Source organism: Apteryx rowi, unplaced genomic scaffold, assembly GCF_003343035.1.
Source record: "Apteryx rowi isolate R43461 unplaced genomic scaffold, aptRow1 scaffold_897, whole genome shotgun sequence".
NCBI lineage: Eukaryota > Metazoa > Chordata > Aves > Apterygiformes > Apterygidae > Apteryx > Apteryx rowi.
Genome location: NW_020451201.1, coordinates 61,979 through 77,895, shown reverse-complemented (window position 1 = coordinate 77,895; position 15,917 = coordinate 61,979). Strand labels below are relative to the sequence as shown.

Sequence of the window (15,917 nt, the reverse complement as noted above, 5' to 3'; positions counted from 1 at the left end):
CTTCACCTGGGCGGAGGTCGGGCTGCGCACGGGCCGGGGGCCGCCGCCGCAGGAGCGCTGGCTGGTGATCGACAGGAAGGTGTACGACATCAGCCACTTCTACCGGCGGCACCCGGGCGGCGCCCGGCTCCTGGGCAGCCACGCCGGGCAGGACGCCACGGTGAGGGGCGGCGGGGAGGGCGGGCGGTGCCGCTGCCTGAGGGTTGGCTCCCCCTTCCCGCCCCGCACGGGGCGCAGCGGGAGCTCGTGGCCCGGCCTCGCTGTCCGCTGCGAAGGGACGCGGAGGCGCGCGTAAGCTTTCCAGCTATGGAGCCTGCCCAGCGAAGAGGCTTCGCCCCTTCGAGCCCACAGAGGGGCAACCGTGCTGTAACTGTTGATCCCGCTAAAGTGTTCGGGATTCTCTGTATCCCAGTATCGCTCTTGCAGGTACTGTAATGACTTCGGTGAGTGCCTGCAGCGACGGTAACGTGGGGTTCCTGCCACAGGTACAGAAACGGCCCTTTGGCAGCTACAGCAGTTGCTTCCAGAAGCATACCTTTAAGAAAGGTATCGCTCATTAAGTGCCATGCGATATAACATAGGGAAAGCAAAGACAGCCTGCTTTCACAAGCAGTTTTCTGGCCCTTGGGGTGAGCAGAATTGTTTGAAAGAATCAGGTCGATAGCAAGTGTCCAACTGCTGGCATGTTACTCCATGGGTGAGAAAACTTCCATTCGTCACCTTTCCTATTTGACTGCTGTTTTAAATGCCAAGCTGTGGGGACACACCATGCCATTCGGCAAATTTTCTGGAGTTCTTGACTTCTGATACACGTGGAAAGTGTGAAAATAGTGGTAAATCAGCCTCAGTACAAAGAAATCAGTTTGTGAAAAGTGTCATTTGCTTCCTTGCTCTGTATTTTGAAAAACAACCCAAGGCAAATAGTTCCCTGAACTTCCTTTTATAGGGGATGTTTGATGGTTATGGAAGTAAAAATAATTTTCAGTCCACTAAATTCAAATTTCAAATGCTATGTTTTGTTTTCCATATTTTCCATCATTCATTTGCTCTATTTAGTACAGTCAGATTTCTTTCATCTGAGGATACTGGAATACCCCAGACAATGGATAAACTTGGAAAATACAGATATTTTATTTCTGAGATCTGAGATGGTTCTTACAGGTTGATGCCATGACCAGTTCATTAAGCCTTGCCAGTTTCATGCAACACCAGCTCAAATATCTTCACACTTGTGCACATTAAATAGACCATGAACCCCAGTGGAAAAATGCCTGGTTATTTTCCTACCTTTCTTTTTTTAAGCATGCATCATGAAAATGCAACTCAAGGGYTGTAAGTGAAATTAATAGGAAGAGTTTTTACTTTGCTCCAGAGATACTGAAGAGCAGGTAAAGCTTCATCAACTCAGCACTCTCAGATAACAACAGTGCCATCATATCTGAGCAGGCACAATACTCGGAATGTGTTTTTATTCCAAGGCTAATTAATACATGTGATACTGGAGTATCTTGTCCTGCTTGAACTCTGCTTACTTGCAAGCTRTGCGTCTTGGCCTCAAAAAAACCTTTCAAGAGAGAGATAAAAGGTGGAGTATTTGCYACAGGAATGTCTACAATGCAGGGTGGTGTAATACAGCATGGAGAAAGCCATCGGATTTCAATCATCTTAGATGCTGGCACTAGTCGACCTATAGCAGAAGCAGGAAAAACTACTGTGTGTGTATTTCTGTGCTCTCCTGTGTAGCCCGATTATGTGCAATATCTGAACTAACTTTCTTAGAGCAAACTTGGTCACATCTACACGGAGCTGCAGTGAGAACATACCCAAGACCCTGGAGTCTCATCTGTGGTATATCCAAGTGTGTCGTCTTGTTTCCATCAGGGCTCCAGCTGCCCCCTCCACACRCTCTCAGGGCAGTTCCCTCTTCCGCTGCCTTTCTGTATCCTGCCCTTTTTGTCCCCAACCCTGCCTGGAGGCTATCGCACCATCCCTGTTTAGTGCTCTTTGTGGTAGATCAGTGGCACCTAACCAGACCTGTGAATATGAACTGGATCCTTGCATTCATTTCCTTTTGCATATCTCCAAGGATGAGAGAAAACAAAAGGTTTCCCTGTATCACGTGGTCCTTGATGAAATCCTTCCCGTGTGGAGTTCTCTACCCAGAGATAGGGATATTGTTCTGCTTCCTCTCCTAGGGCAGGCTTCTCAATGCTGTCACCTATCCTCCTCCTCCTCCTCCTCCTCCTTCAGAACTTGTATCACTTCTTGCAGTGTGGTTTCCCTTCTTTATGTACGTAGCCTGAATATAACAAAAGTCTTGATGCTCTTGCATGACTACTTTGGGAAATGTGTGAATGCAGCCTCTGGAAAGGATGTATTTCTGAAAGGTTAAAATTCCTCCTGATCTATGAATAACAAGAACTGCATATTTCTTTTGAGCAGTCAGATTTAAAAGGCAACCTTCTCTTTTGACAAATTGCACAACAAACAAGATTCTGATCTGCTGACAAGAAAAGTCTTTTGAGCACCAAAAAGTCAAAGGAGATGGGAAAATCACTAAAATTGGGTGGGAAAGGGAAGAAGAAAGGCAAGGAAATTAAGCTGCATTTTAGGCATTCATTCACTTCTGTATTATATACCTATATACTCATAATAACTGCAGTACTGGAAGTCAGACCTCTCCTGTTTGTCAGCTGAAATAAGGTCTCACGTAAGGAGGAGGGAGGACAAAGGCAAGAATAAAAAGGTCAACAAAAGCTTGAGGAGATGGAAAGGTAAGCCAGCTATCTCTGCCGCTGTGGCTCCTCCCTAGTGTTAAGTGTGTACGGCGGATGGAGGTTAGTAACATAGTGTTGGTTTTTCTCATCTCTTCCTTTACTCTTGTGCATTTGCAGGATGCCTTTGTAGCATTCCATGTTAACAAGCTGCTGGTGAGCAAGTACTTGAAGTCACTGCAGATTGGGGAGCTGGCACCAGATGAACCCAGTGTTGAACCCACTAAAAATGTAAGTCTATCTCCATCAGTCAAACCAAAGGTAGATTAAAGGGGAATATTCTGACATTAGACCTTGTTCTTCTGTATCAGCATAGCTCCTAGAACAGTGGGATCCATTTTTTTCCACTATTTTTTGTGCTACCGCATAGAAATAATAAATGAATATTAGTCTAAATCCATGTTACATGGTTTAGAATGAGAGTCCTGAAGATGGATTTTCCTTATCACAGCAACCCTACCTGAATAACAGAGCCTTGCTTTGCTCTCATGAATATCACAGCTATCACCTTTTCTTCTTTCCCCTGCTTTGAAAAAGAGCTAACCAAATATTCAGAAATTGTCTCCATCTGATAGTAAGTTTTCAAATCCTACTGCCTTCTGTTGTAGCTATCTGTAGGGAGAGGATGCAGAGTATACTAGCCATGCAATAAGCCTAGTTTCACAGGCTGTATTGGCACTGCCCTTTTGGACAGCCTTCTGTAACAGTCTCAAAGTCCAGTTCCTTAATCATCCACAGAAGCACTGTTGATGGCATTGCGGGAGTCATCTATCTGGTACATTGAAGAAAACCTCATGAGAGAGACACAGATGGGATAGGAGTGGTCTTGGTGTGCAAACATTTCTTGGGCTGTATGGACCTCCCTTGCTTTCCTCTGTCCCGCTCTTCCTAGCCTGCCCCAGCTTCTCCTTTGTCTAGTTGCCTGCTGCGATTGCAGCATGCTGAAAAGGGACTTGAGACTGCAGTGCCACGCTCTAGGAGCAAGGAATGTTCTAACACTGGTGCTTCCACAGAAAATGCTGGTGGAAGACTTCCGTGAATTGCGTGCCACTGTTGAGAAGATGGGACTTCTGAAGCCAAATCAACTCTTCTTCTTCCTGCACCTCGCTCACATCCTCCTGCTGGATGCTGCTGCTTGGCTCATTCTCTTCTACTTCGGGACATCATTAATACCCTTTATTGTCTCTCTGGTAGCACTGACCATTTCCCAGGTAAGCTACCCAGCCCACAGCATATATGCAGAATTGCATCAACTGTCATACAACTGATACTTTTGCAGTTTCATAGTCCTCCATTTCYTCACCTGAGATATTTCTCTTCTTTGATTGTTAGAAGACACAGTTTGAATGGTACATGTTTACAGAAAGTGCAAATAAGAAATTCTGCCTGTGGGGAGTTCTCAATATGCCTAATCTGTGACTCCTCTGGCAAGAAATATTTTAGGGCAACCCTCAAGAATGTCAGGATTTCATAGCTCCTATCTGATTGTGATATTGGAGAAGTATCAGAGAAATAAATCTTGATATCTCACAGCAAAGGATGGGTATGGCACTGTCCTGCTCTTGATTCCTCTTTTTCCTGCTCTCAGTGGTTTCTTTTTTCTTCTTCCAGGTCCAGGCTTCTTGGTTACAGCATGATTTAGGACATCTTTCAGTCTTCAGGATGACCAAGTGGAACCACTTGCTGCATAAATTTGTGATGTGCCACTTGATTGTAAGTACCTGACTCTGGAAATGCCTGTTAGATTTGATGTCCTTACTGCAAAACTGCACATTCTAAGGACACCGTGGAGGAGAGTGTGTTCAGCATTGGGCAAAGCAAGGGAACCTGAGAGAAACTGGCTTTGAGATCATTGTGCTTTTCATACTTTGCTTTTCCACTTTAACAGGGGGCATCAGCCAAATGGTGGACTCTTCTGCACTCCCAGCATCATGCCAAGCCCAACTGCTTCCAGAAAGATCCTGACATTGATATGCACCCTTTCTTGTTTACTTTGGGGAAAAAACTCTCTGTGGAGGTCAGTGTGTGTGTGTGTTTGTGTGTGTTTGTGCCCACGTGCTAGGAACTGCGAAGAACACCCTAGTCAACAAAAAGCACATTACAACATAAAGATTTAAAACTAAGTTTTCTGAAAAAAATTACTTTCATTTCTGTGTCCACTTTCTTCAGTCTTCATGAGCAGATCACAGTTTACATGAAGTTCCTTTAAAAATTGCTTAAACAGTTGACAAGTAGTTGTAAACAAATTAGATGTGATTTGTGTGTGGAAACCCCACCAGGAAAAAGACTATTAATGATTATAGCAACCTAATGACCTGTTGGTTTTTATAACAATGCAGTAATTAATAAGTCTTAGATAACCTGTAAACATTATTGCTTGATACTAATGTCTGAGGCTCAGAGGTACAGGCTGTTTCTGCATGTTTGTGCTTTCTAGGAGAAGGCAGAAGCCTTGTTGCGAAAGGCAGCCAGTAACAGCAGGGCTGAGGAACCAAGGGCTGTTCACATAGAACTGCRTATTGGCAGGTCCCTTTCATGGGCAGAGGTCATGCAACAGTGTAGGACATTCTCGACTTGTACAACTAGACCACCACCAGGAGTGACAACCTAAGACAACGCTGTACCCCTTCTGCTGCACAACTTCATGAGTTCTTGAGGCTCTGTCAGCATAGATATAACAGTTAGGGGTGAAATGTTTTTCTCCTCATAAGTCTTTTGCCAGCATGAAGCTGTCAGCATAAATATACAGAATCAGAGAAGAAAGTAGGAAAAGAAAACAGAGAAAGTACATATGACTATATTTGACCGCTAATATAACTGAACCTTGAAATGTCTAAGATTGCACCAAATGAATTATGAATGTAATAAGAACACAAAAACAAGGAAATTCAACAATTAAAATTCACCTCTACCCACCCCCGAAATTATTTTTATCACAACCCTTGTATACTTACAGATCACACCATCTTTTAACAGATGAAATCTTCTGGTATAATTTTTGCTCCATTATTCCCTTCCAGTGCAGATAATGGTGGTATCTGTGACGGTAGTTTGCTTCCTACCCACTTTAAATATACCAATGTAGCTTTTTTGTATGGGCTATGTTACCTCTTTTTTCACAGAAACACAGAATGGTTAAGGTTGGAAGGGACCTCTGGAGATCATCTAGTCCAACCCCCCCTGCTCAAGCAGGGTCACCTACAGCACGTTGCACTGGATCCTGTCCAGGCGTGTTTTGAATATCTCCAGAGAAGGAGACTCCACAACCTCTCTGGGCAACCTCTTCCAGTGCTCTGTCACCCTAACAATAAAAGATTTTTTCCTCATGTTCAGATGGAACTGTCTGTGTTTCAGTTTGTGCCCATTGCCTCGCGTCCTGTCACTGGGCACCACTGAAAAGAGTCTGGTCCCATCCTCTCGACACCCTCCCTTCAGATAGTTGTAYATGTTGATAAGATCCCCCCTCAGCCTTCTCTTCTCCAGGCTAAACAGGCCCAGCTSTCTCAGYCTTTCCTCATARGAGAGATGYTCCAGTCCCCTAATCATCTTTGTAGCCCTTYGCTGGACTTGCTCCAGTAGTGCCACATCCCTCTTGTACTGGGGAGCCCAGAACTGGACGCAGTACTCCAGATGTGGCCTCMCCAGGGCTGAGYAGAGGGGGAGAATCACCTCCCTCGACCTGCTGGCAACACTCTTCCTGATGCASCCCAGGATACCATTGGTCTTCTTGGCCACAAGGGCACATTGCTGSCTCATGSTTAASTTGGTGTCCCCCAGCACTCCCAGGTCCTTCTCAGCAGAGCTGCTTTCCAGCAGGTCAACCCCCACCCTGTCCGGGTGCATGGGATTATTCCTCCCTAGGTGCAGGACCCTGCACTTGCCTTTGTTGAACTTCAGGAGGTTCCTCTCCGCCCAGCTCTCCAGCCTCTCCAGGTCTCTCTGAATGGCAGCACAGCCCTCTGGTGTATCAGCCACTCCTCCCAGTTTTGTATCATCAGTTTTGTTTTGTCATGAGTATATCTAGAACTGCTTTGTAGCAATTACTTACTTATTTCACTTATTTTCCCCTACTGGAGAAAAGTTTCTGGTTTGCTTAAGTTTTCAGATCTGAAGGACTTTACAAAGTTGAAAGACGTTAAAGCAGTTCACTGGATTGAGGATTTCCTTTCTTTTTCCTTTCCTAAGGCATATTGTGTATGTAAACTAATAGAACAGGTACGGAAGAGGGAGACAGTAGTAATGAGGGTTGTAGGAACTATGCACAAAGAGTGCTTCTTGGGAGGCAAGAATGGAAAACAGAAAGTTACCTGAGTAGGTTGCTTAGTCCCCACTCAGCATTTTATTGTTCTTTCTTTTCACAGCTTGGGATCAAAAAGAAAAAATACATGCCCTACAATCATCAGCACAAATACTTCTTCATCAGTGAGTATCTCCAGTCCCTTGTAATACCATGAGAACCAATGGGGCTTGTAGATCTTATCAGGCACAGTGTTGAAGAATATAATCACCAGTCTGAATCTAATTTGGGGGGATTTTCAAAACCTGACTGGATAAAGCCCTGAGTAACTATGTCTAACCTCGTAGTTGACACTGCTCTGAGCAGGAGGTTGGAATAGAGACTTTCAGAGATCCCTTCCAACCTGAATTATCCTATGATCCTATGTKAGATTGGGTTTCTGTGCCCTTCTTAACCTCAAGTACTCAAACCAAACCAATGTATTACTAACCAATTGGCTTAAGTTTATTCCAGAGTGGAAAAAGTGGTGGAGTACACTTATCCTAGTTCATGTTGAAGCTGTACTGCTTTGCAAAAATAAATTGAGACCTATTTGGCCAGAGAAAAGGAGGAAGACTCTTAACTCAGTAATTAGGGAAGTTACTTGGGAGAGTGAGATTAGTGTTCCAGGGACCGTTTATCTCTGCTGTATAATGTACAGCTAATAAAATGCATAAACAGAGCAGAGAGGAAAAATTCAGAGCTTGCACCTTTCCACCCTCTGTGCCCTGATCACTAGATTCTCACTTGTGCCCCCTTCTCCCTGACCTAGTGAAGCTTTACTGCTTTTGCAGAGTAGCACAGTTTCAGCACAGGGGTGAAGAGACCTTGCCTCTGTGCCTCTGTCCAGAATACTCTAAAGTCTGCTGCTTAGGTCATTTGCCAGAAAAGAGGACAGTATGAATTTGAACCTAAAAGCCAGCAAAAATGGCCACTTCAACAGGTGATTCATTTAACCTGTTTTTCACTTGACCTCTCAGGATGGCTATTCTCTCAAGTGGCTAGGAGAACTAGCTCTAAGATGCCCAGTTAGGGAAGATGATCCTATCCCAGATCTCCCACATCCCACATAACGGCCCTAGGTTACTGTGTCRCACATGTTTCAGCAGTATTCCATTATAAAGAATAGTGTTTTTTTGTTTTTGGGGTTTTTTTACGGCGGAGATGTCCATGCAGAAGCTTGAGTTTTAGTTCTTGCAACCCAAAATAAAGCCTCACCTGGTAAGCAAGGGATTTCAGATGTACTCATGTTGTTGTTGCTGCTCTGAGCAACTGAATGGAGTGCCAAATAAGCTCTGGGTCTGTGGAAGCCACTTCTGTCAAAATAACCCTCCACGGCTCTGCCTCAATTAGAAGCCTAAAATTAAATCTCAGAAGCACTAGTAGGTTAGTGAACAGGTCTAGAAATATTTAGAGAAACTAATATAGCATCCTAACCAGTATCAATCTGGTTGCTTTGTTGCAAAGTGGTCACTGTGATGCTCAGAAGGATTTTTAAGTTTCTGGGGGCTTGCTCTCCTTACTTTTCAGGATTTTCCCTGCCCCTTTTTCATTTCACTCTTATCGAAGAGAAGCCTTGGCCATAGTTCTCCATGAGGAAACAGAAGGCAATATTACCTGTGGTCACAGGTAATGTTAGCTGTAGCATTCGCAAGACTGTCATGCTGAAGAGCAGGAACTGTCCTCAGTCTAGCTTTGGAGAACTTCTTGTGTTACCTTCGTTTTACTTCTGAGACCAATAGGCTCCCAGGTCACTTACTTTTTCTCTGTTTTGATGCATACTGGTATCTTCCAGAAACTTCTGTWTAAGGCCACAGCCCTAAAACTTCTCAGAACATTCTCCATATTGAGCAACTGTTCAGGGATCCTTTGCTTCCGGTTTAGTATATGTTATTCAGTCCATGACATTAACAGTGATAATGGATTCTCCCTTACAGCTCTTCCTCCGYTCCTGTTTCCCACCTTCTTCCAGTGGCACACATTTTATATTGCATACACAAAAAGGTACTGGGTGGTAAGTATTGCTACTTGTGCAACCAGGAGCRGTTAGATGTGGGCCTTCAACCTTTCTCCTGAACACAGAGTTTGCTTCTGTCCAGAACCCAGTCCTGCTGTGTGATATTGCATGCTTTTCAGTTATGTCTGATATTACAGTCAGTTTGCTGAAATACTTCCAGTGGCTCTGCATGCTTTCTGCTAAACCCATTGCTGTGTTCCCCAGCTTGTTGCTAAAGGCACAAAAATGAGCATCAGGCTATTTGACTTGCGCTGCTTTGCCATGTTTGTGGAACCAGCAAATGCACCATCTCCTTCATTGGTTTGGGAAGCAAACTTGAAAGGTCTGTAGTGGTCAGGAACAGAAGGATGTGGATTTATGGGAACTATTGTCCTTGATCTGTGGGCAGTATGCATACGTTTTACACTGAACTGCATAGCTCCCTATGCTGGGTGGCCAGAATTAATGTTTCTTTCTTCCTTCTTTTGAGTGCGTTATGAATGCAGGAAGAYGGAGCAACTTTCAGCCACAGGCAAAATGAGATATACAGTTGTCTGTTGCTCTAGCACTCTATTCACTGTGGAGTCCRGGACAACAATTTGATATAAGTCTTCAACTCATGTTTCTGAATGCATAGTAATCTGCTAATAAATTAATCCACTTACTAGACGTAAATGCTCCAATTGRCCTGTATTATAGCAAGTCATGAAAAGGCAGCCTTATTAGGTTGTGATAACTTGAGTTTATCTAGATTATTCAGTTTAGCAAAAACCTACAGAAGCTGAAGGTAGAAAATTTTCTCATTCTTGTAACATGAGGCTCAGGAAAATATTTAAGTKAATGTAATTTCTAATTTTTTTATTTATTTATTATTTCTTCTTCTTGTCTCTGGTTTTGGTAGGACCTCGCCTGGATGCTGACCTTCTATATCAGATTCTTTTTTACTTATGGATCATTATTCGGAATAAAGAGTCTCCTAGCATATTATTTTATATYCAGGTAATATCTCTTTAGACGGTCCTTCAGCCTTCCTCTGTATATTCTTTTCATCTGTGTTCGCATGCCTTTCTTTGCCTTTTGTTTATTCTTCCACCTTCTCTTAGACCATCTCACTTTCTGTTGAATGGTATAATTTCCTAAAGTTAGACTAAAACTCCTCTGCTTAATCACTAGTCCAAGTTTGATGTCAGCTCACTGGCTGCAGCAGTGGAGAGGTTTTGCTGGGTGCTGACCAAATTGGAGAATACTTAATTTACATACTGTTCAGTGCTTTGGATAGTGGATCTGCTACTGATTAGAGAAAGAGAACATTTAACAGAAATAGCTTAGCCTGGGCTTGCAAGTGTTTTAGCCAGCAGTCTTAAATGCACATATACACTCCATTTAGGTCATATATTTTACTAATTCTAATCAGTTTGGTCTTTGGTACAGACAAAACGAGATGAATAGCATCCTGCATMAGTTTCATAACAAAACTTTGTAAATAATCATGAGTTTCATAAGAAACTGGTAAGTAGTAGGGAGTAGTAATAGCCAGCATGCCAGTGTGATTAATGTATGCAAGAAGCCTACCCCATATAGTAGGCTGTTTTCTTCCAATTGTTGGATTAGCGAGGCTGGTGTTAGCCATGCATTTGTAAGTCTGGTCACACTGTCATTTCAGTGGCTCATCATTGGGCTTATTTAACTGTTTTTTGAATCCTGGCCTCTTGTCTCACTGCACAGGATGCTGGAAAGCATCTGGTTTGTCTGGGTTTCACAGATGAACCATATCCCAATGGATATATATTACGATAAGAATTTGGACTGGGTGTCTACCCAGGTAAGATATTTTCCCTTCYTAAGTTTCATAGCCATATGGGTGCAAATTCCAGGTGCAGGACAAGCAAGTCCTGCATTGCATTAGAGGTGAAAAACCTGTTGGTGCCTGGAAAGTGAAGAGTAATGGGATAACAGGATCCAGTTATAATAACAGGGAAGGAGGATAGCAATGAAACATTCGTGGGTATTTTAAAATCAAAGCTAGGTCCCAACTCTACTTCCTAAATATATCCACCTCCCTAGTAGTTGCACCATTCTGTCTGGGACATTTTCCTGTGTCCAGAGACRGAAGTCTGTGTGCTCCTCTGGCTGAGTTCCTTCGCGCCAGTAGAATGCCAGTCTGGTGCCACCTCTTTCCTCACTGGAGTCCAGCAACAAAGCCTGACCATCACAGAAGCTGCCTATCATCTCTGCTCTGTCTGCAGACACAAGTCCATGAGGACCCAGGAGATACTTTTGGCTCTGTGCACATAGGCGCAGAGGAACACAGAGCCAACTCTTATGCCAGTCTGCATACCACTGCTGATCCACATAACTGAAGGAGAATTTTGATCCTTGCCTTGAGGTGGCTCAGTTTAGACTAGAAAAAAACAACAGAACAGAGTGGCACAACATACTAGGGTCTTTAGACAAATGAGAAAGGCTGCAGTCACCCATCTGTACTCATTTTGCTTTCCTTTCCCCTCCTCCAGCTCCAGGCAACATGTAATGTTGAGCAGTCTCTGTTCAATGACTGGTTCACTGGGCATCTGAACTTTCAGATTGAACATCAGTGAGTACAGCCCCATAGAGAAAGTTTTCTTTCCTCTTTTTTTTTTAACCCTACTCTTCTTGCTGTGCATTCTACAAATAACTATTGGGGTACCAATGGGTTTATAGTTTTTAGAAGGGTGAAATCTCTACAGAGCATAATAATGTAAGGCAAAACTTGCACTGGATCCACAGGCAGACCAGAATAACCAGCAGAAATTGAATACGGGCAGGGTCAATGAAACCATACAGACAGCAACAGGATCTATCCAAAGTGGTATCCTGTAAATGTTAGCAAAAGTGTCCATACCAAGGCATCCCCATTTATAGTCTGACATACTCATCCAAACCTACCTGTACTAACTGCTTATGCTGTTACTCCAGAGAGTGAGATATGCAGCTGAGATGTGGACTCCATTCCTGTGCTGATTAGCTATGGAGATGGTTACGTCTGGAGAAAGGGGGGGAAGCAGATTCTCCAAGTTTATGTTATCACTTAATTTGGAGGAACGCTGTTTCAGAGATGCAAGTGAAACCAGTGGAAAATAAGGGAGGAGGAAAGCAGAAGAATCTTATGAGTACTTGTGCTAAAAGCACACCAAGGGGAAARAAGAGACAGGAGCAGCTAAAAGCCCTACTCAGTGTGGGCTGTGAGATTCCTGGGAAGTAATAATGAATATAGGAACATCTGAAGGATAGTATTTCTTATGGGGCACTGGAAGAAAATTTGCCTTTCTCCTCTTCACAGCCTATTCCCCATGATGCCAAGACACAACTACCGGAAGGTGGCTCCTCTGGTGAAGTCCTTGTGTGCCAAACATGGCATTGAGTACCAATGTAAGCCGTTGCTCACCGCCTTTGCAGACATTGTGCAGTAAGTAACAGTTAACGCGCTGGGAAAAGGACAGAAGGACGTAGGAGACTGGATTCCTAAGAACAAGAGTTGGCTTGTTCTTCTCTAGCCTATCAACACACAGAAACCCTCTTGTTTGCCTTTTGCCCACCAACACTCCCCTAAGCAACTCCTCATAATGTGGTCTCTTGTGCTCTTTCTCTCAGCTCTCTGAAGAATTCAGGAGAGCTCTGGCTTGATGCCTACCTGCACAAATAAGAAGACAAGGCTTGTTAAGAGGATGGTACCATTTGCAGCCTGCCATGCCTTTGCATCCTGAGCAAGCTGAGGAACAGGGACCATGAGGGACTCTGGCAAGAAAAAAAAAAAGGATAAGAACTGGAGGATGTGACTCCAATAAATGTGAAGTTATCAGAATTCTCCTCTTGGTCAGTCCTGGTGTTTGGGTCCAGATGAGTTAAGACCGAATAGGGCTAGCAGGAGCTGATTGGTTAGAAAGGAAAAACAATCTCCTTTCGTTAACTGTGTCTGAGGAGTAAACATGGCTGAGAGCATTTCCGAGCCAGAGTGCGTGTTTGAGTCAGATTATGGATGGGTGCAGCTGCAMACTTCTAACTTCATGTCAGAGTCCAATACTCTCTGACCTTTTTTTTTTTTTTTAATATTCCACATGTGGAGGGTTTAATGCTTAATAGAAAGTTTACTTATTTGAAGTTATTTGAAGTTGCACAGGATTTTGATTTAGCACAGTGTCACAGCATGCACTTAAATCACAATACACACTTAGCAGAGCACAGCAGTTGCAATATACAGTTTAATCACAACATCAACATCAGTCTCATTACTGGTCTCTAGAATATCCTCATTGTCACGATGCCAAGTGTCTCCAGTTGCCAGGAAGGAATATGTGGGTTGAAACCAGCTCAAGCCCACTGCTCTCTTCAAAGTTCCTTTGTTCCTTGTTTGGTTTTTATACTTCATATTGGGCTGACCCACATATACACTCCCCWTCCTCATCTGGCCGAGTTGTTTATAGCCATGGGGTCTCCAGTGCCAAGCCTATGTCCCATCCCTATCACTTCATGCCCGCACTTCTCCAGGCTGCATTCTGTGTCTTCGCTTCTCAAAGCTGCTACTATAATACTAGGCYTGTATTTCAGCATGTTAAGAGTCATAAATATCTCATTGTACGTAGAGCGACAGGGATAGACAGTTAGACAAGGGGTTGTTACACGTAGCTGATACAGCCAGTTTGTCTAGAACAGAGGCATCCTCCGGTTTCCTTTGTTACTGAGGTGATTTTAGCTTCCTTGGCAAAAGCTACAGTCAATCACTCCATCACTCTCCTCTGAGCCCCAAAGGGCACGGCGCCTCTGCTTATCTCTTCGCAGCGTTCCTCCAGAGTGTTTGTGTGTGTGTGTGTGGGGGGGGGTCCTCTGATCAGTTGTGCTTCACAAATCTGATCCAAGCTGATGGATAAGTAAAGCAGATAACTTTCTTTCTGCATTCTCTTTTTGAAGGAATTCTTGAGGAATTTTAGGAAAGGGGGCATTAGTAAGATGGTTATAGGTGCAGTGAAAGTTGGGTGCTACTAGTAGAAAATATTCAGATTAGTTTTCTGTAGCCCATAAAATTATATTGGTGGTTATCAGCCATAAAGCTAAAAGTGATAGTATTATCCTCTAGTATACATGAGTAATAAGGCCAAAAAATAACACAAGTGAGTTCCTGGAACTGAGCTCTCTCAGCCAAACGTGCACCATTGGATTTATTTTTCTGGTAAGAAATAATCCAGCTTGCTTTATTTAAGGACTTCGGGGGGGGGGGGGAGAAAGTGCTTGTATTCTCTCCAGATTAATAAGGAGGCAGCACTAGAACTAATATTCTTGCCTAGTACACAGCCAAGCTTTGATACTTCTCTCTTGGTAGAAAAGCTTTGATTAGTAGGACTGAGAGTGACAACACATTTCCAGTATATATTTCAACCAGTAGAAAACAAACTCACTGTATTCATTTCAAGTTGCTTGTCTTGGTCTGTGTGTCTGTGTATTTGTATGTATGCCTCTAGATGAATACCATCTCCAGTTACATGCCTGAAACGTCAGCTAAGGATTTCTTCTTGTAGCGGCTAAGCACTGGAAACGTGTCGTAAGCCATAAAAGTGGCAGTGGTTTGAGAAATCTGTAAATAAGCCTACTTTTTCGGGGGATAATGATGGTAGAAGCATAATAAACATACGAGCTAACATTTGAAAATGCTGAATCTAAGATTTTCTTTCCTACTGTTTGAAACGGACCTTGATTAGCTTTTATTTTTTGTCTAAGATAGATGTCTACAAATCAACCATACTTTTTGAACAGATTCAGTGTCTTGCACTCAGCTCTCCAGGTGACAGTGAAGGTAAGAGGCTAATACTACACACAAAGAACTGGGGAGAAAACAGAATGAGGTACAGAGATCATCTCTTATCTGCCAGCCTCACCTGGGCTGTATGCATGGAAGGCACATGGGGCTCCTGGGTGCACCAAAAGGCAAACCAGTCATTCTGGCTTAGACTGACAAGTAAAACAAGGCTCTGGGGGGTGGACAAAAGGACTTTGAAGGACTGTGGGGACTGTTTGTCTCTCTTGAGTCTTACCCTAACCCTAAACTTTTGTCTTGGCTGAGCCTTAGCCAAGACACCCGCCCCCCCCCGGCACAGAAGAGGGGAAAAACTGCTCTGCAGCCTGACCCTCTCTTTGGCAGCCCCTTTGCGGCCCCACACCAACAGGAGCTCTAGGCTGTGTCTCCTTCCCAGCCCTAACCCCAGACCTTGTCTTCAGCTGAGCCGTGGCCAATAGCACCAGCCACAGGTGAGGGGAAGAGCTACCTGGGGAGAAATACTGTGCGTTCCACYGTATCCTTTGCCAGCACGTGGAGGACTCTTTGGGGCACTGAAAGGGAAATTGAGAGACCTGGTTTGCCCTGAAAGTATTCAGAGGGCTCTGGTGCAGCTCTACATCTGCTGCTTTCCCCAGCTCCTCACACCCTGGAAGGCAGCACCTGCTTGGAATGCTGGCCAGGCAGGAGCTGGGCTTGCTGGGGTGGGTGCGGGGTCTGAAGCCCTTATCCTTCCCCCTGGCTCTCTGCAGACTGGGATGAGTGCAGGAAGGGAGGGAGCTGGAGGGGAGCAGGGCACGAAGGCAGAGGATGGGGAAGGAGCAGAGAGTAAGTGGAGATTTCCTATTGCTCCTGGTCATGCTCTGCCCCCAGGTGTCTCCCAGGTCTGTGTCCTTGGAGGGGAGGGCGAGGGAGACTCCTCCACAAAGACCTTCCTCCCAGGTATCCCCATGCAGAGCAGAGCCCGATGTGCTGACCTGTCACTGCTGAACTCAGCCAAAGGGTGATGCTGACCCCTGTGTTCTCTTCTGGGGCTTTGCCATGCCCTTCTGCTCGGGGGTCCCTACT

General features: G+C 44.3%; 1 protein-coding gene across 1 annotated transcript; it reads left to right on the top strand.

The window, feature by feature from the left end:
* Position 1: 1 nt before the first annotated feature.
* Positions 2–12,748, top strand: LOC112978027 (fatty acid desaturase 1-like; the record flags this gene model as incomplete). Its single annotated transcript, XM_026091056.1, has 12 exons — positions 2–160; positions 2,895–3,005; positions 3,788–3,985; positions 4,386–4,487; positions 4,663–4,791; positions 7,136–7,196; positions 8,988–9,064; positions 9,948–10,045; positions 10,772–10,868; positions 11,560–11,639; positions 12,366–12,491; positions 12,677–12,748. Coding segments are annotated over 12 exons (1,290 nt in total), but the record flags the coding sequence as incomplete, so codon positions are not given.
* Between the last annotated feature and the right edge of the window lie 3,169 nt (positions 12,749–15,917).